The sequence below is a fragment of the Bicyclus anynana genome, chromosome 8 (assembly GCF_947172395.1).
Source record: "Bicyclus anynana chromosome 8, ilBicAnyn1.1, whole genome shotgun sequence".
NCBI lineage: Eukaryota > Metazoa > Arthropoda > Insecta > Lepidoptera > Nymphalidae > Bicyclus > Bicyclus anynana.
Window position 1 is genome coordinate 17,032,587 of NC_069090.1, and position 26,815 is coordinate 17,059,401.

The following is a 26,815-nucleotide window of genomic DNA, read 5'->3' on the forward strand; positions in this document are numbered from 1 at the left end:
AGGAGATTTATATATATTAAGGACTTTATCAAGGAAAATAATTGCAATTTCTTTTCTAGTTTTTCAGACAGACACATACCCGGCCGTAGACTGTGTTGGTCTGTCTGTGAATTCTCCGGAAAAGCATTTCCCAGCGAAAAAAAAATAAAACGTTCGTAACTACAGGTGTTCAGATGTACGAGTATGATGTGTATGTTTACTAACTTTTAGTCATCGCATCGTGCGTCGTCTAGTGGTCGTGTCGTGTCGTGTAAACTCATAGTCTATAGCGACAGTGTTTGATCGGTGCGTTCTTCGTCGCACCGTGGTCGTGTGGTATAAACGCGCATCAGAGTGTATATATGCGGGTATCGGTCGGTGCGTGTACGGTATATTGTTGTTGTGAGTGCATCAGCCCTGTCGTGCGATGGTGATACCAGTGTTGTGTTTGTTGTTGTTGGCGGCCGGAGCGGCGGAGGTTACAGGTCGGTCAATGTGTGTTCCAACACTTACCAATCTCATGGTGTTGCTACCGTGCCCAAGTGTGTATGTTCTAAAACTCTAATGGACCGGAACATTGATTAGGCTGGCTATCTGAGCAAGAGATAGTACACAAGTGTTTTCTGACACATTCCTATGTACCATGTATATTCCCTTACTGTTTTAGACGTCACATTTTTTTTTATACTATGACCAATATTTCCATTTCCCTCCAACTAGTCGGGAAAGACTGTGCTAGGAGTGGGTACGACAGTAGGCCAACGGGGTGAGGATTGAACCACCACCCCTCGGTGATGAGTCCGACCGCTCTTACCGTTGAGCTATTGAGGCTTAGAACGGAAAGAAATAATGCGCTTAGGGTGATAATTTATTGATTATTTAACGACCATTACGACCATTACGAGTATAAGATGTTATTAATAATTACGTCTCCGAGGCAAATGTATATAACGTTACCATTTTCCCAACTCCAAACTGAAAATTTGCATTGAAAAATTCTAGAAAAAAATCTCAGTTTTTCATATTTTAACTCAAACCATAACCTCGAATCCAGGACCTCGTGATCTGACACATAAGCTTACCACTGGAGCTATGAGACAATAGAAGCGTCTCTCTATAATTTTTTTTTTTTGATTTTCATTGACTGAGTCGGGAATCAAACTCCGAAGTTCCTCGAAGTAGCAGTACAACCACTACTCAACTATGCCTGCGTGTACTTAAACCTTAGTTAAGTTACTAATCGGATTTTCCGAAGTATAAGCAGATAATAATTGTAATTAGATACATACAATACAAACAAACATTAAAACTCGTAGGTCAGGTTTTGTTGTACTTTTATCTAGTAGAATATAATGAGTGTTTATGTTGCACATAAAATAAAGGTACAATGAGAGAAGAAAACACAAAAGAAAAGTAAAATGGACAAAGGTGGTCTTATCTATACTAATATTTTAAAGCTGAAGAGTTTATTTGTTTATTTGTTTGATTGAACGCGCTAATCTCAGGAACTACTGGTCCGATTTGAAAAATTCTTTCAGTGTTAGATAGCCCATTTATCGAGGAAGGCTATAGACTATATATTACCCCCGTATTCTTACGGGAACAGGAAATACGCGGGTAAAACCGCGCGGCGTCAGCTAGTTGCTAATATAAATGTAATCTCCTCCAGACAACCTTTATATTTTAAAATATTATTATCTATAGTATAGTATTATCATTGTGTTAGTGTGGTGCGGAAAAGCTGTTAATTGCCTCTCATACAGCTCAGGTCCAGACTTGTTTGAGCTATTAAAATAGGTATTAAAATGTTTGAAGTAAGCTAAGTTTAATAACCTTACTCCACTGAAAAATCGCCGACATAGCACTACGAGTCACGAAGCTAAAGTTGCAATGGGCGGGGCACATAATTGGAAAAACTGATGGACCTTAGGGACCCAAGGTGCTGGAATGGCAACACTACACTAAAAACGCAGTGTTGGCTGACTCCCACCAGGTGGGCCGACATCAAGCGAAACGCAGAGATTCACTGGATGCAGGCTCAGGATCGTGATGTTTGGAAGTCCCTACAAAAGGCCTATGTCCTGCAGTGGACGTCCATCGACTGATATGATGCTGCTTAAAATTAAAACTAGAAATACGAATATAGGCTTATTAGGTAGAGAACTTGATACTAAAGTCATGGACGCCTGTTAGTTAGGAACAATAGACGAAGTTAATGCTGTTTATATTTTTAAATATAGTATGTTAAAAAATAAGCGTCTAGGTACTTTAATTACTGTAATATATATTCTAGTGCGCACAAGATAATTCCGTTTACAGATACTCATAGGTATAGAATATAGGTATACCTACTGGTCTAGAATCTTAATCTATATCAATCGATTAGTCATAGATAGCACGCGATTTAATGAAAAAATCCCATGAATATTTAATTCGATACAAATTGTTTTGCACCAAAATGAGATTATACGTCAAAACCACAAAACGGCCAAAAGAACTCGATGTTGTTATTTTTATTCTGATTCGTGTAAAAACCAATAAACTGGACTTGATGGGGCTTTTTTGGTTGCTATAGGGTCCACTTCAAATGTGTATAACTTGTGTATTGCTAAAACATTTTTTTAATCCACTATTATAAAGCTGGAGAGTTTGTTTGTTTGTTTACTCAGGAACATTGGTCCGATTTGAAAAAAATCTTTCAGTGTTAGATAGCCCATTTATCGAGGATAGCTATAGGCTATATATTATCCCCGTATTCATACGGAAATTCCTACAGGGACACATTTTTCGAGGGTAAAATCTATTTCCGTTCCAAATTTCAGCCATTTGGCTGAAATTTGGAACGGAACGGTTCAGTAGTTGTATCCAAACATCCATACAAACTTTTGCGTTTATAATATTAGTAGGATTATAGCTATCAATACAATCCTTGTATATTGGAAAATGGCATAAAGGCTTGCTGTTGGACTTTGTTCGTGCATGGATTATAATTGGCCAGTAATAGACAAATATTTATATTAAATAGGATATAATAAAGCAATTTCTGATAGCTCTGAACCCAGATTTTGAAGCTTATAAACGTTTACACAGTTTGTTTTCTAAATGAATAATGAATATGAAGCTAAAGTAAAAGTTCGTATTTTTCGGACCACAATAAAACATTTGTGATGTGGTGATTTGTGATGGTTTCACAGAAGTTCTCGATGATCATGCCTGGGAGAGAATTATAACAGAAAGTTTTGTGGGTAACTATGACAATTGTGAATAATTGTGCATGTTAAAAATGTTATTATGTTTGAAAGTTTTAAAGTTATCGCCTGCAGAATGTTCCACACTCTTCATAAGCTGCACTCTCACCTGCATCAATTTATATACAATATAGGAACTTACTTAGGGGCACAGGGTTTTCACCAAAATTAAATCGAGTTTGAACTGTATTATCAGGGGAAATACAGCGAAAGTACTATGCGGGAATGACTAAGTTAGGAGCTTAATACGAAATAACTTGAAAATAGTTTTAAAAAAACCAAAAAACACGCTTTTAGCACGCACTAAAAATTACAATTGGATGTAGGTCACGTGAATTTTTTTTTGGCCGACCCCTCACCAGGTGGACTGACGACATCAAGCGAGTCGCAGGGATTCGCTGGATGCAGGTGGCTCAGTATCGTAATGTTCGGAAGTCCCTACAAAAGGCCTATGTCCTGCAGTGGACAGTCCATCGGCTGATATGATGATGATGATGATGATGATTATGTAAGTAGGTATACTATGTTGCACTGTTCAACAAAATAACAGTATGTTTACGACAAATACGTAGATAGCAGATGTTAGGTTACAATATAACACATATAGGTTATGTTTTAGTAGGGGAGCCGAAGAGGGGAATTTTTGCAGTTACTCAAGCGCGTCAGATAAACATAAGGGAATATACCTTGCACGTTGTTGAGTACCTCCACCAATTATGAGCCCTTAATATTGGTGGGTACGTTTAAGGCAACCAAAAAAAAAACTAACTTCAGAAATACTTAAGCAGAATGTCAGATTAAGATAAGGTAGGTGAGTTGATAGCTAAAAGGTGTGCATTTCGAAAATCTGACGATTTGAGAGTAACGTAATGGATTGGGAGGGTTCCAAAGTTACAAAATAAAACCCTTATATTTCTGTTATCCAGCCACGACCGCGGTTAACTTTTTACTTATTTTGAATGAAATAATCTCCTAAATATTCGCTCATGTTTTCTGATGATTTCAGTAAGCCAAAATAATAAAAATTGTCTTTAAAGTCTATAGTTTTTTTCCGAAAGCGAAAAACGTATGTAACCATTTATAAATTCTTTCTATCATCTAATCTAACAAATCTAATCGATTCCAATGACGCTTTAGTAACTGCAAATATAGCATCGCGGGCTCCTCTACTATTTGTTTTTCTGAGGTAATCATCTATGGATCTATGAAGCCGATTAAAAAATCTAACATAATAATACAATGTAAACGGAATTATCGTAATTAAAACCTTATAATACTCGTGCCATTATTCAATTCGCAATGTGGATTTTTTCACTTACTAGAATATGCGGGAATTATCGATGGCAACATGACCTATTTATAGCGTGATGTTATTCTATTAACGCACCTGAACCAATTAAAGCTTATAGTACTATTTTACTGACTAGATTTTTTTTGTTCGTCTGTTAAATGTGGAAATAGTTTACGTTAGTCTTGGGAAATATACTATGCTAGCTATGGATTGTGTTGCCAGGACTTGTTGGCTAACTATTAGCCTCATAAGAAGACTCAGAGTCACTAAGCGGGCGATGGAACGAGCGTGATCGAATCATAAATGAGGGAATCCGCAGAAGAACCAAAGTAACTGACACCGTGTCGCGAAGCTAAAGTGGATTGGGTGGAGCGCATTCGAAGAGCCGATGGATGTTGGGGTGTTGGACTAGCTAAAGCTTTTTTTACTTCATAGCATGAAAAATCTACTATAAAAATAGTATAACTAAGCACCATTGTATATAAGTGTAGGTACACATAAATAATAAGAAACGGTACTACAAAATATAAACTGTCTTTCTGTTAACAGAATGAAACTGTACTTCGCGCAAAAACAAAATACCTTACATTTTATTTTTACGCGATGTACAATTTTTTTATTACCTCATTTAAATTTAAAGTAATTTCATTGTATATCTCATGTATTTCATTCATAAGGTACGAGTATAAAACAAGGCATATATAACTACACCAAAAAGTTCGTCGTATTCATGCTACACGGATTAGGATTTCGTAGAAAATAACAGAATGTTCATTTCATTGTAGGTCATGGACTTTTAAGCAGTGGCGTAGCTAGAAGCATTTATTTATTTATCATACTACGGACTACGTACGTAGTTAGCTAGGCGGTCCAGTGCCCCTGGTCCCTCGAATCCTCACTAGAAAATCTCGATCGACTGAACTTTCGAAAATTTCTCCCATTTTCTAAATAAATATGACAGGTTTCAATTGCCACACTCTGACAAAACTGCGAAGTCTCAATGACTTCGGTTAAAACTAGGCTTTAAGCGGTTTTGTGTTTTTTACTTATGCAAAAACTAAAGCTAGGAAAAGATTGTAGGTAAATATAATTGTTATTTAGCCAGTTGGAAGGTCCGACCTTTATTAATTAAACCCTTTAATCTTTTCTATTTGGTTTTATTGTCCTACAACAAGTTATGACTGTATGTATGTCGTTACTGTTTAACATTTTTATTGCCTCCACTGCACTGCACGATGCAGTTGATAGTTTAGCATGTATTAATGTTTTTACTTCATAAAATCTAGCTCCGCCACTGCTTTTAAGTAATCAACTCATGAAAGATTATAATCGTTTAAACATATTATGTCTATAACGTACGAAGTAGACGCAAAAAGCTCAGTGTATTGATTTGCTGAGTGAACAAAAAACCCACTTGCGTGGAAATTTTCTCTGACGTAGTTTAGACAAGGTTTGTACAGAAAGAATAGTTGATGTCTTTGTGTGGACAGCTTTCGTAAAAAAAATATGCGTTATTATAATAATTTACTAGCTCTGGCTCTGGCTTCACCTGCTCAATTTTTAGTTTTTAAATTGCAATTTGGCAGAGAATATTGTATGCAAATTTTTACCAACAAGTTTAAAATTCGACTTTACCATTAGGACAATCGCAATAAACTCTAAACTATTGAACGGATTTTCTTGCGGTTTTCAGCAATAGAGTGATTTATGTTGAAGGTTTAAATGTATAATTTATTAAGGTTTTGCATAAATTAATTTAAATATGACTATTATTATTTATTTATACTTTATTGGTACACCACAACAAAAGAAAAAACAAATTTAAACAAGACAGAAAAAAGTATAGCACAGAAATAGGATACAAAAGTATCTCTTATCTCTACGTAGCGATTTCTTCCAGGCAACCTTGATTGCCTGGTTCCTTCAGGCAACCAGCTATTGTTGGAAGTGTCGGAATAAATCCAGTAACCTGAGAGTTTTCGTCAAAAATGCTGCATGACCTTTGACGCAATTATAACAAGGTAATGCGTGGTGGGCTTTTGATTTTTGGTGTTATTTATAAAAAGGTAGTGCCCGTAAATGACCACGCTGGGTATGCAGGTTGGTCATTGCAGGGAGGGATTTGTCCTGGGCCGGTGTAGCTACTGCCCGACACGGATCTACAAATGTGCCATTTACAAAATTCAGCCATTTAAAAGTTATACCTTTAATCCGCCTTTAATCAGTATCTAGAGCCTCGTCACTCAGTCAGCTATGTGCATTGAACAGGTGAGGTTGGCAGTTGGTGAGGCTGACTGGTACTATCCCCCTTACATACCGAACATATCGATCCCCGCCCATTGGACTATCATTATACCTCCTTTAACAGTCTTTCCAAATAGTTGGAGAGAAACGGGAATAATGGTTATAATATTTTAAAAGATACCTAATATGACAAATATTCTTTCAAAAATACGCAATAAATATTTGGCAGCTCAGAGGCTTCAGCCGTGGCTAGTTACCACCCTACCGGCATAGACGTACCGCCAAACGATTTAGCGTTCCGGTACGATGACGTGTAGAAACCAAAAGGGGTGTGGATTTTCATCCTACTCCTAACAAGTTAGCCCGTTCCCATCTTACATTGCATCATCACTTACCATCAGGTGAGGTTGTAGTCAAGGGCATGTAAAGAAATAAAAAAAAATACACAGGCCTTTCAAATCCCATGGGAATAGGATGTGGGTGAATCCGCGGGCGTATACTTAGTACCTACTATTTTAGTATTTTGATTAGTTTGTAATTATAACTGACTGTGACGTCACCCGGATCTCAGCTGAAAATCAGCGCTGGGCATTGTTTTTTTACTATGAACGGCTAATGCTGTAAACCCACAGAACAGAGATCGTTAAAAGCTAACGTGTAAACCCTTTCTGTTTGGTGTCACAGACAATCATAATATCTAAGATATGATGTACTGTTTGTGACACTAAAAAATGAATAAACTTATTTTCTTTCTTTCTTCTTCTTTCTTTCTTATTGAATATAAATATTAAATTTCGATTTGTCCGTTTGTTTGTAGATGAGCAATACTACTCCATGCCCAAGCTGTACGAGCTGGATGACTACGACGAATGCCTCGCGACCCGCGGCGCCTTCTGCGTCGGCACCTTCCACCTCACCTCAAAGCGGCACAGCCCTCTCCTGAACCTCGTACAGGTGATTATTTCTTACTCTTACTCTGTTTCGTCGTTATCAACCCATATTCAGCTCACTGCTGAGCTCGAGTCTCCACTCAGAAAGAGAGGGGTTAGGCTTAGGCCAATAGTCCACCGCGCTAGCCCCATGCGGATTAGCAGACTTCACACACGCAAAGAATTAAGAAAATTCTCTGGTATGCAGGTTTCCTCACGATGTTTTCCTTCACCGTTTGAGACACGTGATATTTAATTTCTTATCATGCACACAATCTTGGTTGCCCCGGACCGGATTCGAACCCACACTCGAACTATGAGGTTTCAGAGTTGCTGGTCCTTGGGTTTGAATCCTGGGTCGAACTCGAACAGCAATTTCAATTCATGAGCACTTCTGCAGCAGCATCTGGTTGCCGGTGTTTTTTTTTTATATTTGTAGATAGTTTAAATATTACTAGCATGTTCTACGAAGTGTTGGTGTGTTTGTAGACGGGCCATCTGACTAGTCTGATTCAGAAAAAAAATAACAAAAACAATAATGATAATAAAAAATATTCCTTGCTAATTTTAATGAGGAAATCTATAAAAAAATGATTAATTTTGCAGACGTAGAAGCTTCGAGTTATTGACATCTCGTAAACACCGTAAAGCCTTAAGGTCAAAACAACATAAAAACATCCATAAACAAGAGCCGCTTATTAGATAATAATAATTCTAAAAATAAGAACAAAATCAGGTTATATTATAAGACCATAAACCGTAAAAAATTAATCCTTGGGCAAAAATTTCGCATGGTAATTTTCCAAAATGGGTGACTCGCCTTTTGCGGCATCAATAAATGCCGAGAGGTACTTTTTATGGAAAGTTTGGGACCTTACGAGTTAGAATGATTTATATGCTCGAGCTCGAGCAAGGCCGCGCTAACCGAGCAAACTTCCGAAGTTCAATGTCGACTGTTCTTGGTTGTTGATTTTTATTAGTTGGTTAGCATTTTAATTGTTCTTTCTAGAAATAATTAGTACTTACTCGTTAAATTGTAGTTAGCTTTATTACTTTCATCATAAACAGTATACTAACGTACCTTCGCGAATTTGTCAGCGAAGGAAGGTATTAGAAACAGAAAAGTGATATTTTGCGGTTTTCCGTGCACTTTGTAACACACGTCATATTATATCCGCGTGTCTGCTCTGAAGCCCCCATTAAACCTACAGATAGTCGAATAAAAAAGTACCTACAAGGTAGGTATTCATCAAAGACATTCAACTTTTCAAGGTTCAATGACTTCAAGTTCAACCACATTATGGATGAACTTTCAAAGAGAAAAGTGTTTTTTAATACACGCAGAGAGGTACCTACCTAATTAAATTCAACAACCAATTACTTTACAAATCGTAACAGTAACCATTAGTGTCTTTTTGTACTGAGTACCTACTCGTATTTCTGTTTGTTTGATTTCGCTTACCTACACCTGTCTTGCCACAAGCTCTTCAATCCGTAGCAACCCCATAATGTTACGACAATTCGTACCCTCAGGGTTTAAACTTATCGCAGGATTGTTTCGTATAACAATTTTGTAAAACACACAAATTGAAATTTAAAAATAATAAAAATAAAAACAAAGTCAGATACAAAAAGTTATGCGTCAGATAGTTTACAATTAATGGGAAAACAATCAATCATCTTCTGTTTTCCTACAGGCTTAGAATTTTGTTCCAAATTTATATGGGGACAGTTTCTAAATATTTATAACCCTTTGGCCTTACTAATAAAAAAATAATTCTCAAAATCCCACTCAGAAAAACATCATGTATAATTACGTTCAAAAAATAGTACAATAATAAATGTCAATTATTAATTATTATCATGACGTTATATGAATTTAATTAGACGTGCGTCATAGAAACAACATAGTAATCTAAAAATAAACATTTTTTTGCTGTTATTGATATGTGATAATTATAGAACTGATTAATTAATTTGAAATCGCTCGATATAAAACCGGTTTGCTCGTGATAAATTCAAAGGTCCACTACTCAGTTATGACGATCTAGACAAGCTTTAACGTTATTAATTAAAAAATGGGAATTTTTAATTGGAAAGGTTTGCCCGTTCTGTAAAAGGTTATTTATTCCATACAGGTATTTGGTTGAGAAGGCGAATCTAACTGCATTGATGTATTTGATATTAATTTTGACTTGATACTACAACGCGGTTTGAGAGCAGATCTCTTGGTAGGTAGACAACGAAGTAATCCCATATAATATCTAGTCTTGTCCTTTAGACACAAAGCCATCAACACGTTGCGTGCGAAACCAGATCACACATTAATTTAAAAAAAATTTTTTATAAAAAAAATGAACCGACTTCAAAATCAGAAAATAAACTAAAAAGCGAAAAATAACGTCGTACTTGCTACCTTCTGATCACTTTCAAGGTGGTGCCAACTCAGTGATGCATTAACTCAAGCCGTTTAAATAATAAAGTTTTACGATTTTCAGACAGTTCTTTCCCGTGATTCTTTCAGAAACGGCTTTAATTCATACAATAAAAGAAGTTTTAAAATCAGTCAATAAATTACGGAGTTATGAGGTAACAAACATAAAAAAGCATACGCATCGAATTGAAAACCTGCTCCTTTTTTGAAGTCGGTTAACCAGCTAGAATGCTAAAAATGGAACATTTTTCAGTCAACCTCCGAAATCAAGCACAACTTCAACCACACACGCATACAAAGAGGATACTGTGTGACGACGACATGCGCACACATACAAGGCGACTCTCCCCTACAAGTCTTCCAGGAGTGCGTCCAGAATCTCACCAACAAGACGTATGCATTGGACGCAGAGCCCATAGAGCAACAATACTGCAGGACTAAGGAGACAGTCTCCCAGCCTATAGATGTTCCGGATATCATATTCGCCTTTTTCGTCGGGTTGATCGTGATTGGCAACGTGGTTGGAACTTTATATGATTTCTTCAGAAGTCCGGATAATAAACGTAAGTCATTTTATATAACGTTTGATATCGATTTCATTATTTTGGATATTTTTTTTCTACGATCGACATTAATAAAACATCCTAGCTGAATCTGATGAATAATCATAATATCAATTGTCGGAGTATAAGGGGTTTCACATCAGAAGCGGTTGTCTGCAAAACACAATTATTGAATGAAAGTCTGCCAGGTCTAACAATTCCCACTAAGAATGTTACCAACAAACCCTGAGTGGCAGAGAATGACCTTGAGTGGAGTCACTCACTTGTGAACGATGTGTGTAGGGTTAAATGATCCTTTGACTGTTGACAAACACTCCCCTTTTTTTCGAAGCGTTTGCGATCGTAGAAAGAGAATCGTCGTGCCACTTGGCTACCGAGCCCGAAGGTCCTAAAAAAAATAAATTGTTACCAGCTAATCGCTACCTGATGGTGTGGTCTGCGCGCGTCAACTGGAACAGACTGATGGCCACTTACGAGAAAGAGGACCCTCGGCTCTGCGCGCTCGACCCCGTCAACGGACTGAAGTGAGTGAACCTTATTTTCTTTGATTGTGTAAATACCGTTGGCTCCTTAATGGTACCTCAGCGGCGTCATCGGAGGGTGTGAAGAAGTATCACTTGATGAGGTCCTAAGGCAGAGGCAGAAGAGTTAAGCGGAACGACTCTTTAGGGCCATCTCCTCTGAAACTCGGACCTAAGCCGTTCTGGGTGTATTGGCCTGAGTGTATAAGTCCGGCGCCCCCGAGATCAAGAGTTAAAAAAACCATGTCCAGGTGACGTCAGATGTCAGGGACCTCGTCTTCCCCGATTCCCGGCGAAGACGCTGTATAGCTTGTGTTTGTGTTGCTTGGGAAGCGATATCGGTGGTTCAATGAGTAAAACGTTTCTATTTAGACAGTAGGTTAAAGCGAGCTAGTGCTCGATTCTGGGCAGACTTTAAGTCTGTCCTGTCGTTTTTGGAAAAGCCAAATCCACTGCACCTGATATGTTTATAGTCTGTTGACTAATTGCAGATACACATAACTTAACAAAGAAATATATAAAAATGTAGATAGTCCGTGTCTCCTCTATGATGTAAAAATAGTCGAAGCTTAGACATTGGAAGTGAGTTATTTATTCATGCATTCATTCATCATCAGATGCAAAAACTCAATGCATAACCTAAGGGTTCACTACGTACCTGTATGAAGGTGGAATTTTCCATTTTGTACAATTTGTAAGTATAGAGCCTATCGTAATTAAAATCCTTATTTAAAAAATAATTAAACTTCATATCTGACCCGAGCTGGAAATTGAACGAAGAACCTCCCAGTAGGACAATACACACACACACAAACACACACGCACAGGCACACGCACACACACACACACAACCAGCTTTTGGCTGGTGAAAGGCTTCGGCCGTGGGTAGTTACCATGTTACCGACAAAGACGTCGTTGCAGTAAGGGCGTCCAGATAAATGTTGATCCTCTTTATGTTTCAGAGCAATAACCCTGATACTGGTGGTCATAACACACTCCGTGCTTACCTACTTCATGACCTTTGTGTACAACCCGGTGTACTTGGAAATGGTAAGCCACCACTACTCTAATGCTGGGCCTGTAGCAATGTCGCACGTCGATTCTCTTTCTACAAACGCTAACGCCTCGAATACTAACAAAATGTAGGTATGGGGATGACATATCCGATCGACAACTTGATCACGTGACCTGTCGACAACTAAAAGTCATTCCCGTACATTTTTTTTAATTTTCGAAGCGTTAGCGTTTGTAGAAAGACAATCGACGATTAGGCCCTGGTTTAAGAGTAACTACTGTCGATTAAATACTATTATCTTATCGGTTAATACTATAAAGGTAGGTTGTAAGGGGTAATCTATGAATATACCTTAATAGGTAGATTCATAGATTACCCCTTACAAGGTAGTCGACACATAATATTTTTTGAATAAACTTTTATCGAGTGATCCGATTTTGATAATTCTTTATCTTTGAAAAAAAAAATGTACTTTATTTTTGAAGAAAATCAGGGGGTGATTGATTGTAGTAAAAAGGCCAGGAACAACTTTTCAGCGAGTATTCCAATTTTTATAATATTTTTGTAGGATGGGGTTTACCTTTATGGGGTCCTCAATCAATTTGGAAAAAAGATTTACTCTTAAAGTGGATGGCGAAAATGGGGGTGATTTAATGAAGGATTAGTAGGAAAAATTTTACTTTTACGAGCGTTCCTTATAAAAAATAAGTATGATCGATTTAAAATGGATGAATAGGATCGATTTAAAAAATTCTTTCAAAAAATAAAGAAATCAGGGAGTAACTTAGAATTTAGTTTATATATATTTTTTTATATACTCTCATTTATTTATTAGTTTTTTTTTTAATTTTTAACAATGTCAATATAAAATACAAAACATTATTAAAAATTATAAAAAAAAATCAACCCCCCCGGTGCGGAGCATTTGAGTGTCCAAGCAACCGGTGGTCAGGGCTCCAGATTGAGGAACCTCCTCACAAAACGCGCGGTCTCAAGAATCACTGCCTTTTGTATCAGACTCTTGATCTTATTATTTATTATTATAACAGGTAGTTCAACAGCCCCTGCCGTCCCTATTGTCCAACGGCACGGCAGTGGTGCAGATATTCATCATCCTGTCCAGCTTCCTAGTCGCCTACAACGTGCTGCTGTCAGTCCACGACCAGCCGGACAAGAACACCGGACTGACTTTCTGGTGTAAGATGATTCTGCACCGACTTGCGAGGTAATACAACCATTCCGCGCCGCTGCGGGACGCGCGACTAGGTTTAATATATTGATTTTTATGAAATATTCGTCAATAGATCAATATATTCAAATATTGATATTAAGTCTGCTATATCTAGCCTTTGCGCAGCCTGTGTTCTTACCATAGTTAAATACGGTAGCAAATTATGGAGTACTTACCTCGAAGTTGTTTCCATATAAATTTGGAAAAAAAATTCCTACCTATATGTAGGAAAACGGAGAGATTGATCGTAATAAAAAGACCAGGCATAACTTTCCAGCAAATAGTCCAATTTTGATAACAATTTTTTATATACCTCAGTCCTCAAATTAATTTAGAAAAAGTTTCTACTAGGATTACGAAAAATTCGACCTTTAAGGGGGTTCCATATATTTTTTTTTTTTATACGCCCTTAAAAGTCAACCAAGTCTAGTAGACCGTGGAGGCTTTGAAGGTAGCAGGCTCCGGATACTCCAAATATAAAACGTATTTCGTTGATATTTTCTACGGGATAGCATGAAGAATCGTGTCTCCAGTCGCCAGATCGATGGCTTAGTGGCAACCCTTCGCTAGATACCTTCAAAATTATCTTAAAAAAACCTTTTAACGATGTTTATTCACGGGTTGCCGCAAATTAAATGACATGTACATGCTTTCTCATATTATGCCGAGGAAATCTATACTAATATTATAAAGCTGAAGAGTTCCTTTGTTTGTTTGAAGGCGCTAATCTCAAGAACTATGGGTTCGATTTTTTTAAAAAAACCTTCAGTGTAATATAGCCCATTTATCGAACAGACTATAGGCTTTATATTATTGCGCTAAAACCAATAAGAGCGGCGACGTGGTGGCGGAGTGGACACTGCAGGGACAAGTGGTGGACGCAAGCTACAACATTGATGAGTTCCTTAATGATAAAGATGCTTGGAGGCCGTTGGATCAGCTTTCACCTTCACACAGGAAGTAAAACTAACAGGAAGAAATGTAAACACTAAACAGTAATTGTTATCAAATGTAAATTATAATACTGTATGACTTTTTCAAAAGAGCAACCGTTGAGTTTCTTGCCGGTATCTTCTCAGCAGGACCTGCCTTCCGAACCGGTGGTAGAATCTTTACAAATAGTCAACTGATGTGTCAAAAGTGCTTGTAAACTGAGCCTATTTGAAATAAATGATTTTTGATTTTGATTTTTTGATTTTGAAGCTTTACACGTCAAATACTTGTTTATAGAATAACGCCCCTGTCCATGTTCGTGGTTGGACTGTCGGCGACGTGGTGGCGCCACGCGAGCCACGGCCCGCTGTGGCCGGCGATGGTGGACGCAGAGAGTGGACGCTGCAGGACCAAGTGGTGGACGCACGCTTTATACATCAACAACTTGGTCATGCCTGACAAGATGTGCCTAATACAAACCTGGTAAGTAGCCTGGTAGTAGTAAAGTTTTAATGAAAGCTTGTAGTATTTTATTTGTAACCTCAATGGTACCACAGTTAGGTGAGTGCCATAGATTCGATCACCGCGGGACTATTGTCGTACCCACTCCTAGTATAGTATTTGCGACTAATTGGAGGGGAACGGGTATATTTTCATCATTCATCATCATTATCAACCCATATTCGGCTCACAGCTGAGTCCCCTCTCAAAATGAGTGGCGTTAGGCCAATAGTACACCACGCTGGCCCAATGCGGATTGGCAGACTTCACATACGCAGAAAATTAAGATAATTCTCTGGTATGCAGGTTTCCTCACGATGTTTTCCTTCACCGATTGAGAGACGTGATATTTAATTTCTTAAAATGTACACAACTGAAAAGTTGGAGGTGCATGCCCCGGACCGTATTCTAACCTACGCCCTCCGGAATCGGAGGCAGAGGTCATATCCACTGGGCTATCACGGACTTTATACCAGATGTTAATGACCGTGACCAAACAGTAAAACGTGGCTCTCAGAGGCACAGGCGTGTAACACTACCAACTTTCCAACTGCGGGATGAGATAATTTAATAATTCATTACTTGGTATACGATAAGAACCTATAACTTCATGATCCGAAGCCACATGCCACCACTGGGCCTATGGGCCTGTCCAGTGGTTGTGTCACCGTACATTGAACATTAATATATGGTCCAAGAATTACAAGGTTTATTTTTATTTATGTTTGACGTCACAATTTGCACCGGAACATGAGTAATTGGCATGGAAAAACACGCATAAGTAGCTAATACTTGTTAAGCAAACGCATTCTTAGAACGCGCGTGCCTCATTTGCAAAAAGGATGTAAAAAAATCTAGGTATCTACAACTATTATTGGGTGTGAAAAGAGAATTAATTTATAAATATAAATCATCATCATCATATCAGCCGATGGACGTCCACTGCAGGACATAGCCTTTTATAGGGACTTCCAAACATCACGATCCTGAGCCGCCTGCATCCAGCGAATCCCTGCGACTCGCTTGATGTCGTCAGTCCATCTGCTGGGGGTGTCGACAAAAACTGCGCTTTCTAATGTGGGGTCGCCATACCAGCATCTTGGGACCAACCCAACGTCCATCGGTTCATGAAACCATGTGCCCCGCACATTGCCACTGTAGCTTCGCGACTCGTTGAGCTATTTCGGCGATTTTGTTCCTTTTACGGGTCTGGAGTCACTTCAGCCAACCGAAACTAGCCTAGAACCGAAAGGTATTTAATTAGTGAGCAGGTTATCATTGCTGTGTGTTCGTGTCTGTTTCGATTATATTACTTTAACTAGCGGACGCCCGCGACTTCGTCCGCGTGAAAGTCGTTGTAAACTTTCAACTAACTATCCCCCCCCCCCCCCTAGGAACTCCTATCCTACCCTATCCCAACCCTACACCTACCCTACCACTGCCCTACCCCTACCCTACCCTACCCTACCCCTACCCTACACTACCATACCCCTACCCTACTCATTAAGGCTGCACTTCTTTATTTATTCCTCCCACCGCGAGTCGCGTCGAGCGCGGCAACCGTTACACAAAAATAATCCTTAAAGCATGAATTAGTATTCACGCGCGATGGCTTAGCGTATTTCATGTATAACTTTGGTGTTTCTTTACCGATTTTTATGATTCTTTTTTTATTGAATAGGTGATAATATTAACTTTCTTATTTGGGATGAGTGATGAGTGTTATAAACATAAGAGTAGACAAATATAATTAGAAAGCGCCGAACTGCTAAGCTATCGGGAGTTACACGTGTTATTGTGAGTCAACCATAAAAGATAGACATATATATGCTGTTGTGTTTTTATAGATAATTTTAAGGAGAACATTTCCGTCATACATGATTTCTATGTAGCTTTAACTATTAAGGCTGTACACGCGACGGAAGCTTACAAAATTGAGTAACTTCTCCCGTTTTCTCAACATTTCTCTTCACTGCTCTGCTCCTATTGATGGTAGCGTAATGAAAAGTATACTATAACCTGCCCAGGAGTATGTTGAATAATTGTACCAAGTTTCGTTTAAATCCGTCCAGTAGTTTTTGTTTCTATAAAGAACATACAGACAGACAGACAGACAGACAGACAGACAGACAAAAATTTTACTGATTGCATTTTTGGCATCAGTATCGATCACTAATCACCCCCTGATAGTTATTTTGGAAATATATTTCATGTACAGAATTGACCTCTCTAAGATTTATTATAAGTATAGATAACTAGCGGACGCCCGCGACTTAGTCTGCCCTTAGACCTCTTTAATCCAACCCTTACAGTAGTATCGCTAACTAACTTCTCTCGTTTTCCCAACGTTTCCCTTTACTGCTCTGCTCCTATTGATCATAGCATAATGAAAAGTATACTATAACCTGCACCAGGAGTATAAAAAATAACTTTACCAAGTTTCATTAAAATCCGTGGAGTAGTTTTTGTTTCTATAACAAACATACATACAGACAGACAGACAGACAGACAAAAATTTTACTGATTGAACTTTTGGATCCAGTATCGATCACTGATCACCCCGCTGATAGTTATTTCGGAAATATATTTCATGTACAGAATTGACCTCTCTACAGATTTATTAGAATATAGATAAATAATAAAAAAACATGCCATTTCCAGGTTCCTAGCAGTAGACATGCAGCTGTACGTGGTGACGTCAGTGCTGCTGGTGCTGCTAGTGAGACGTCACCGGACAGCAGTCAAAGTGCTGTCCTGTCTGTTCGTACTCTCCGTGCTGGCCAACTTCGCCATAGTCTACTACTGGGATATGACCATCATGTTTCTTGGGGAACCCGAGTAAGAATTCTTCTAATTCTTCTATTTAGTGATAAAATATAATATGACCAATATTCCCAACTAGTCGGGAAAGACTGTGCTAGGAGTGGGTGCGATAATAGACCAAAGGGGCGGGGATCGAACCACCACCCTTTGGTGATGGTCCGTCCGCTCTTACCGTTGTCACAGGAAACATATGTACAAGCCGTTGAGCTTAAGGCTTCAAACTGGAATTTCTGGAACTCATCTGAGGATTACCGCCATGGTAAGACTAGATGGCAGTTTTTTGGCAGGAAAATCGTAGGAATCATATGTAGCTCTCGTCACAGAAAACATACTCTCGTTACATTTTCATTGCTTTGCTAAATTTTTGAAACTTATTGCATTAAGCAGAATGCATTTAATTCTATATAGTGTAACATTCATTCTGCACAGTTGCATTTAAGTGAAGTGGAGGTTGAAAAGTGTTTTACGTGATTAATACGATTTTCTCGGCGGACTCTATCAAGACATTTAGTAAGGTTGCCTTCGCCTTACAAAAGCAAAACATGACATGTATTGACTTGGACTACCTATGATTCCAATCAAGCCTTCAATTTTTTCGCCACTCGCCAAAAAAATATCATACCAAATAATTTATTTCCTGATACAGAATTTGTTTATAGATAATTCTAACCGTACTCGTATCACGCCCAATGTCCGTGTAAAATGCAAATTATTATTAATTAGTGTAATGCATTAGATAACTAATTAATTAATATTGATTTATTTAAATTAAATCAATAGTAAAAATACTAAATTTAACACAAAACACTACTTCATAAGAATTTATAAAAAATAATCATATTTTAATAAATAACAGTTACATCTATAGTTATAATTTAACAAAACAGTTAACTACATTAAGTGATTAATTAGCGTCATTTTAACCGACTTCAAAAAGGAGGAGGTTCTCAAATTGATTGGTATGTTTTTTATGTATGTACACCGATTACTCGAATACTCATGGATTTGGAAATTTCATCATATCAGCCGATGGACGTCCACTGCATGCCATAAGCCTTTCGTAGGGACTTCCAAACATCACGATACTGAGCCACCTGCATCCAGCGAATCCCTGCGACTCGCTTGATGTCGTCAGTCCACCTGGTAGGGGGTCGACCAACACTGCGCTTTCTAGTGTGGGGTCGCGATACCAGTACTTTGGGACCCCAACGTCTATCGGCTCTTCGAAATATGTGCCCCGCCCATTGCCACTTCAGCTTGGCAACTCGTTGAGCTATGTCGGTGACTGTGGTTCTTCTGCGGTTCTCCTCATTTCGGATTCGATCACGCAGAGATACTCCTAACATAGCACAGTTAGCGACCAAGTCTCGGAACCATAGGCCATCACTGGCAACGCGCACTGTTCGAAGACTTTTGGGTTTTGAGGAATTTCGGATGAAAAGATGTTGCGAAGTTTCCCCGTATGCAGCCCTGCCGTACCTACATATTATTTCTGTGTAATTCATTCTTTGTAGGTCTCTTAAAAATAGGAGAGGCCTCAGGGAAAGATTGCTTAGGGCATCAAATTTCCTTTATACGGCACTGATAATGATGATGACTTACTAAGATTTGTACATATGTACGCATGTATCTATACTAATATTATAAAGCTGAAGAGTTTGTTTGTTTGAACGCGCTAATCTCAGGAACTAATGATCCGATTTGAATTTCTTTCTGTGTTATATAGCCCATTTATTGAGGAAGGCTATAGGCTAGATATTATTCCCGTATTCTTACGGAAACGGGAACCACGCGGTTTAAATAAACACATTGATTGATTGATTGATTGACGTTGGTACTCCACAGAATGATGCGCCGGCACTACGACACGCCGTCGTTCACGTGGCTGTACGCGGCGCCCTGGAGCAGCGCCCCCGCCGCCATCCTCGGCCTCCTCCTCGCCTTCGTCTACTACCTGATGAGGGAGAATGAATACGACCTTCATAGCAACACTGTGAGTCATCAATACCTATATATAAATATTAAGTGTCCGTCTGTGATATCCAAAAAACTGTGTTTTCTCAAGTGCTTTTAATCTACGGGCCAGGCTATGCCTGCTTGCCCGGGTAAGGCGCGGGGTTCTTGTTTCCCCCATCATGTTCTTTCAGCCCCTTTCAGGGCTGAGGCTTTTCGGTATAACAGAAATTAAGACACTTCCATTTCTAGAACATTAAAACAGAACTAGATGGCGCTTACTACGGCATTAACACGCGCCTACAAGTTTTTAACATTGTTTACAAAATATAATACAAAACACTGTAGAAATGTATTTAAAAAAACAGACCTCCCGTTGCAAGTCTTTTGTGTGCCAAAGCAACCGGTGGTTAGACGGAAAAAAATTACTTAATAACAAAAAAAACGCACACGACTGAATTAAAACTTCTATAACTTTCCCTCTAACGTCCGTTCGCTTCGCCCGATTACTTCAATAAACAGTACAAAAATCGAAAAACTATCATCATCATCATCATCTCTGCCGATGGACGTCCACTGCAGGACATGGGCCTTTTGTAGGGACTTCCAAACATCAAGATACTGAGCCGCCTGCATCCAGCGAATCCGTGCGACTCGCTTGATGTCGACCAACACTGCGCTTACTAGTGCGGGTTCGCAATTCCAGCACCTTGGGACCCCAACGTCCTTCGGCTCTTCCAACTAACTGACTACTTCGAAGTTCGAAGAAAAACTATATATAACTAAAAGTACAAAAATGTCTGTATGTGTTTTAGTATTTCCGCATCATCTACCGCATGAGCTTGCCGGCCATAATCCTGTGGTTTCTGGGCGGGTACATGTTGAAGGACTGTCGCTCCAAGCTCCTCGTCACGCTGTTCACCACGCTGGAGCGGCCCGTGTTCAGCGCGCTGGTCTCCGCGATCATGATCGGCTTCTTCTACAGGGTGGACCGTGAGTAGCATTGTGTCATGCAGAGACGTACACGTCATAAATGCAAAAACAAACGAGTGTGCAATACACCACGTAACTGAAGTAAAACGTCTTTCAAATATAAATTAATACATGAAAGACAAACTTAAATGTTAGTTGCGGTTAGTAGTGCCATCTCTCGAGAGTCGTGGCGTACTTCGACTTCATAAGCGCCTGCTAGTAATTTATGTGTTGGGCTTACTTATGTTGTGTCGTAGTTTAGCAGTGCTACCTACTACAGATGGCGCTTTTAAAACACAACGGTATGTCATTTCGATTCAACTAACATATTCACTAACCAAGCTATGCGTAGGTACATACTACGAGGACTTATTGCAAATCCGTATTGCATCATCATATCAGCCGATAGACATCCACTGCAATACATAGGTCTTTTGTAGGGAGACGCCTGCATCTAGCAAATCCCTGCGACTCGTATAGTGCTTAACCTATTAAAAATCCTCAGTGACGCTCCGAGAGAGTGTAAGGCTACCAACTTCTCACGTCCGGGCTGAGAGTCTGGATAGGAAAGTTGGATAGGATAGAGTTCTTTAGGACAAAGTTGGATAGGAAAGCACTACAATCAATGATTTTATACTGTAGATAGATATGTTATGTGCTTACAAAATCAACGCAAAAAGTGACCCCGAGTTTTTCTACTCCACAAAGCGCACAATGCACAATTTTGTGTTTAGTTGTTATTTATATAAGAAAGTTTTTACACTTGTTATTTATAAAAGTTATTACACTTCTTAAAAACACAACTCGACATTGTAGACAATATTTAGGTAATATTTGTTGAAATAACTTTCGCAGTTTACACTAATTAGCCACTTTTGTCCGCTTCAGTTTTGACGAGCTATAGTTCGCACGCCGAATAATGATCCCTATGACGTTTCAACTGACACTTGTATTAGTGATGCGAAACAATTTCGTATCAGTCATAACATAAAGTCGAACAGCTTTACGACGTAACTTTTGCAGCACGTGTACGTGCTGACATCTAAATTAAGTCGTCAAGCTGTTATCGACTTTATGTAATGACTGTTATAAAATTGTTTCGCATCACTAATACAACTGTCAGTTGAAACGTCATAGGGATCATCATTCGGCGTGCGAACTATAGTGCCATATCTCTAGTATAAAATATTGTTGACTACAATAGTAAGTATCAAGAATGTAATTGATGACGAAGTGTGTTCCAGGCTTTTGGTGGCAGATGATGTCGTGGCGCGTGTGGCAGGTGCTGGGCCGGATGTCGCTGTCCGTGCTCATGATACACTGGCTCCACATCATGACGCTGCTGGCTCTCAAGACCAACCTCGCGAGAGCCTCCTTCTGTGAAATTGTAGGTATTGCTACGTAGTTGCAGCTTTTTGTTTTTATTTATTATTTACTAGCGGACGCCCGTGACTTCGTCCGCGTAGAATTCAGTTTTTCACGAAATCCACGGGAACCATGGATTTTTCCGGGATGAAAAGTAGCCAACACATAGGCTACTGAGTAAAATCTATTTCCATTCCAAGTTCCAACTTTCAGTAGCAGCAGCGTAAAGGACAAACAAACATACTTGCACACACACAAACTTTATATCTAATATTAGTGTGATGTGATGTGACAACAAGCAATAAAATACTAAGTACTCGTATTATCTTTAACTCTTCCAGAAATTTATTTATACAATAATTATAAAGCTGAAGAGTTTATTTGTTTGCTTGAACGCAAAAATCTCAGAAACTACAGCTGTGATTTGAAAAATTCTTTCAGTGTTAGGTAGCCCATTTATCGAGAAAGGCAGGCTATATGTTATGCCCGTATTCCTACGGAAATGGGAACCACGCGGGTGAAACCGCGCGGCGTCAGCTAGTCATTTATAAATGAACTCAGTCAGGTGTTTTATTAAAGCCCTTATAACTCAGTAGGTAAGGTTCGGAATGTTCGGATCCAGTCGGGGACATGCCACAAGTTAAAATATCACGGTGAAGAAAAAATCTGAGAATTTTCTCAATTCTCTAAGTGAGTGAAGCCTGCCAATCCGCATTGGGTCAGTGTGGTGGACTATTCTTCCGTCATTCTGCTCATATCAGTATATAATTATCATTGGCTCACACACTGCGCGTGACACAAATTATTATTTATTATTGATGATGAACAATTCGCGTTTATATCATCAAATCAAATCAAAAATCATTTATTTCAAGTAGGCTCAGTTTACAAGCACTTTTGACACGTCAGTTGACTATTTGTAAAGATTCTACCACCGGTTCGGAAGGCAGGTTCTGCTGAGAAGATACCGGCAAGAAACTCAACAGTTGCTCTTTTGAAAAAGTCATACAGTATTATAATTTACTATTAATAACAATTACTGTTTACATTTTTTGTAGTTTTACTTTCTGTGTGAAGGTGGAAGCTGATCCAACGACCTCCAAGCATCTTTATCATTAAGGAACTCATCAATGTTGTAGTACCCTCGACTAAGTAGATGTTTTTTAACACATTGCTTAAAGCTATGCATTGGCAGGTCCATCACAGTCTTGGGGATCTTATTATAGAAGAGTACACCCAAACCTACAAAAGATTTTTTTACTCTTTGGAGACGATATGCAGAAATAACTAACTTATGCCCGTGTCTAGTAAGACGTGGGTTTAAATCTCCTTTTCGTTTGTACAAATTAATATTTTGTCTTACATATACTTTACTGTTATATATATATTGACAGGCTACTGTTAGTATACCTATTTCTTTAAACTTTTGACGAAGGGACTCGCGTGATTTTAATTGATATATTGCTCGAATTGCTCTTTTTTGAAGAACAAATATAGATTGTATATCGGCAGCCTTGCCCCACAATAAAATACCGTAAGACATTACGCTGTGAAAGTACGCAAAATAAACAAGCCTAGCTGTATCAACATCAGTAAACTGTCTTATTTTTCTCACGGCAAATGCCGCTGAGCTAAGTTTACCAGACAGTTTTTCTATATGAGCACCCCACTGAAGTTTACAATCCAAGGTCACTCCCAGGAAAACTGTGGAACTCTCCATTTCCAGTGTTTCACCATCGATCATTATAGACTTATCTAATTTTTTAACATTTGGCAATGAAAACTCAATACATTTAGTTTTCTTGGCATTCAAAAGTAGATTATTTGCAGTGAACCAATGCGACACATGCGATATGGCACGGTTTACGTCGTCAGAGTTATCTTTATTTCTGTCGGACTTAAAAATTAAGGATGTGTCATCAGCAAACAGTACAATCTCACATATGCCGCTGACATGGTATGGTAAATCGTTTATGTACACTAAAAATAGAAAAGGACCCAGAATTGAACCCTGTGGGACGCCCATTATGGTAGTGGAACCGTGCGACTTTATATCATTTATGCATACCTTCTGCGTTCTATCACTGAGATAAGAGGCAATGAGATCGAGTGCAACACTTTTGATGCCATAGTGGCTTAACTTGAGTAGAAGGGTGTTATGGTCAACACAATCGAACGCCTTGGACAGATCACAGAACACACCAATAGCATTCTTAGAACCTTCCCATGCTTCATAAATATGTTTTAAAAGTTTAGCCCCTGCATCAGTTGTATTGCGACCTTTTGTAAAACCATACTGTTCAGGATGAAACAAGTTATTTAAATTAAAATGACATAAAAGTTGATTTAATATGATTTTTTCAAAGACCTTGCTAAGTGTTGGCAATATTGTAATCGGTCTATAATTATTAAGATCTGATTTGTCTCCTGATTTAAAAAGTGGTATCAATTTGCCATGCTTCATTAGGTTCGGAAAAATACCTAAGACCACACATTCATTAAAAATAATGGCTAAGTGGGGAGCAATGACATCAATTATGTTAGATATTACTTTCACTGACATGCCCCACAGATCTCCGGTTCTTTTTAATTTTAACAAATTGAAAGATTTTTTAATGTCTGATACAGTTATGTGGTGAAATTCAAAAAGAACGTTGCACTCTTTAACATTGCCTCTTAATAGTCTCTGGGCTTCCGTAGCAGACGAATCTAGTGAATCAGTTAACAAGATAGGAACATTCTGGAAAAAATCTTCAAAGGCATTAACAACCTCGATATCAGTGTTTACCTTTTTGTCATTGACAATTAATTCAAAACTGATATCCCGCGGTTTGATTTTTCCTGATTCTCTATTAATTATATTCCAGGTGGTTTGTATCTTGTTCTCAGACTCAATTATATTATCATCATTATCAGCCGATGGAAGTCCACTGCTGGACGTCATAGGCCTCTTGTATAGACTGCCAAACACGATGGTCTCGGGCCGCCGTTGACCGTTCCTACATTAACCCTGATGAACATAGGCTAAATTTTATCCCCGTATTCCTGGAGGAACGAAAACTACCCGGATGAATACGCGGGCATCTGCTAGTAGAAAATAAAAATTAAAGTATTGCACATTTTTTCAAAGCTTTATTTTTAAATCGTATTGTTTCAGGGTGGACACTTTTTGGCATCTTTGTTCCTGACTTACGTGACGTCATTTCCGTTGTACATTTTTGTCGAACTACCCACACAAAGGTTTTTGCAATCCTTTATGTGATATTAAAGAAAATATAGGTTCACAAGGACTAGAATGTGCTGTAAAGCTTTACACAAAGGCGAAACTGTGGTTTTTCGTTCAAAGGTGTCAGAGAACAAAGTTTTACGACAATTTCTGAAGGTTACGGTTTGTAAAAAAATTAAAGTCCGGCCGCTCAGAGATTGCGTTTTTGACAGGTCGTGATCGAATGGGACAAACACATTCAATTACAATTGCCTAGTTATTTTGTCTCATCACTACAAAGATAAACAGTTGGCAAAACCTTGAAAAAGCGCAGTTCTAATAGAAATATTAATAAACTTTATTACCATACTTATTACAAATTCAATTATTCAATTTTAATTATTATTGTGCTTTAACTACAATACAAAAAAAAATAAAAATACAATTTACAAAATACATAAGAATATATAATATATATCTATACTTACACATATACATATACACACATACCAAAAAAAAGAAATAATAATAATAATAAAATAATAATACGAGTTAATTATCTATAATTTTATTTTTAAAAAAATAAAGATTTGTGGAATTATCCTCATGTCTATTTAAACAAATCGTGCTGCCTTTATTTGAGATTTAATACAATTTCTCACTTTGTATTAAAAGCTAACAATCTTTCCCTGAGTACGAATTGCGGGCTCTTCAACCTTGTACGCCAGTTCGAAGTTACATCGCCCATTCGATCTCGAATCGCAAACGAAGAAACGCAATCTCTGAGCGATCTGACTTGATATTGCTTTATTTAATCTATCATTTATTGTATGATAATTTTTTTTTATATTAACAATCAATACAAAATTAATACAAAACACTATTAAAAATTCCCGCTGCGGGACATTTGAGTGCCCAAGCAACTAAACCGGCGACGGTCAAGGCTCCAGAGAGAGGATGCTCCGTCTCACGAATCACTGCCTTCTGTATCCGACCCTTGATCCAGCAGTTCAGCGAAAGTTTCTTAAGGTGTTGGTCGAAGCTTTACAATAGATTAATTATTCTTATTAATATAAATACCAAACAAATGAAGTGAAATTTAAAAATGCATTTCCTCCTATTTACACAAAGATATACTTAATTATTTCATATTTTTGCCTACAATCGAAAACATTTTACTTGTGACTATAAATTAGGTGCGTATAAAACTAGTAAACGAAGAATGATTTACAGTATAACAAATAATAACTCCAAGAAATTAATGTAAATCAAAAAAATATAACACTAATATTATTTAAAAAATTGAGAACGTCCTTTTTTCTTGTTCAACTATTTTCAACTGTGATATTAAACTGTACAATTACAAATAAATTAATGTAACACTCACGTGGTATTATAATATAAATGTATATTAAATATATAATTATATAATAAGTAATTATAATAAGTTATTATAAAATATAAATGTATATTAAAAACATATCAGTTGTTTTTATTTTTTTTACCTAAGATCTACATACATTATCTTAACGATCATAATCATGGTTAGATATTAGTTAGATATGATGTTATATTAATACATATTTATAATAATCATCGCGAACATTA

General features: G+C 38.0%; 1 protein-coding gene across 1 annotated transcript; it reads left to right on the forward strand.

The window, feature by feature from the left end:
- The first annotated feature begins 344 nt into the window (after positions 1 to 344).
- LOC112048619 (O-acyltransferase like protein) lies at positions 345 to 26,687 on the forward strand. Its single transcript, XM_024086227.2, has 12 exons — positions 345 to 464; positions 7,580 to 7,716; positions 10,379 to 10,688; positions 11,101 to 11,212; positions 12,172 to 12,259; positions 13,274 to 13,449; positions 14,686 to 14,871; positions 17,551 to 17,727; positions 19,558 to 19,705; positions 20,481 to 20,658; positions 21,882 to 22,024; positions 25,160 to 26,687. Exons 1-12 carry the CDS (start codon positions 407 to 409, stop codon positions 25,262 to 25,264), a joined length of 1,818 nt encoding a protein of 605 aa, XP_023941995.2. The 5' UTR covers positions 345 to 406; the 3' UTR covers positions 25,265 to 26,687.
- Positions 26,688 to 26,815: the final 128 nt, after the last annotated feature.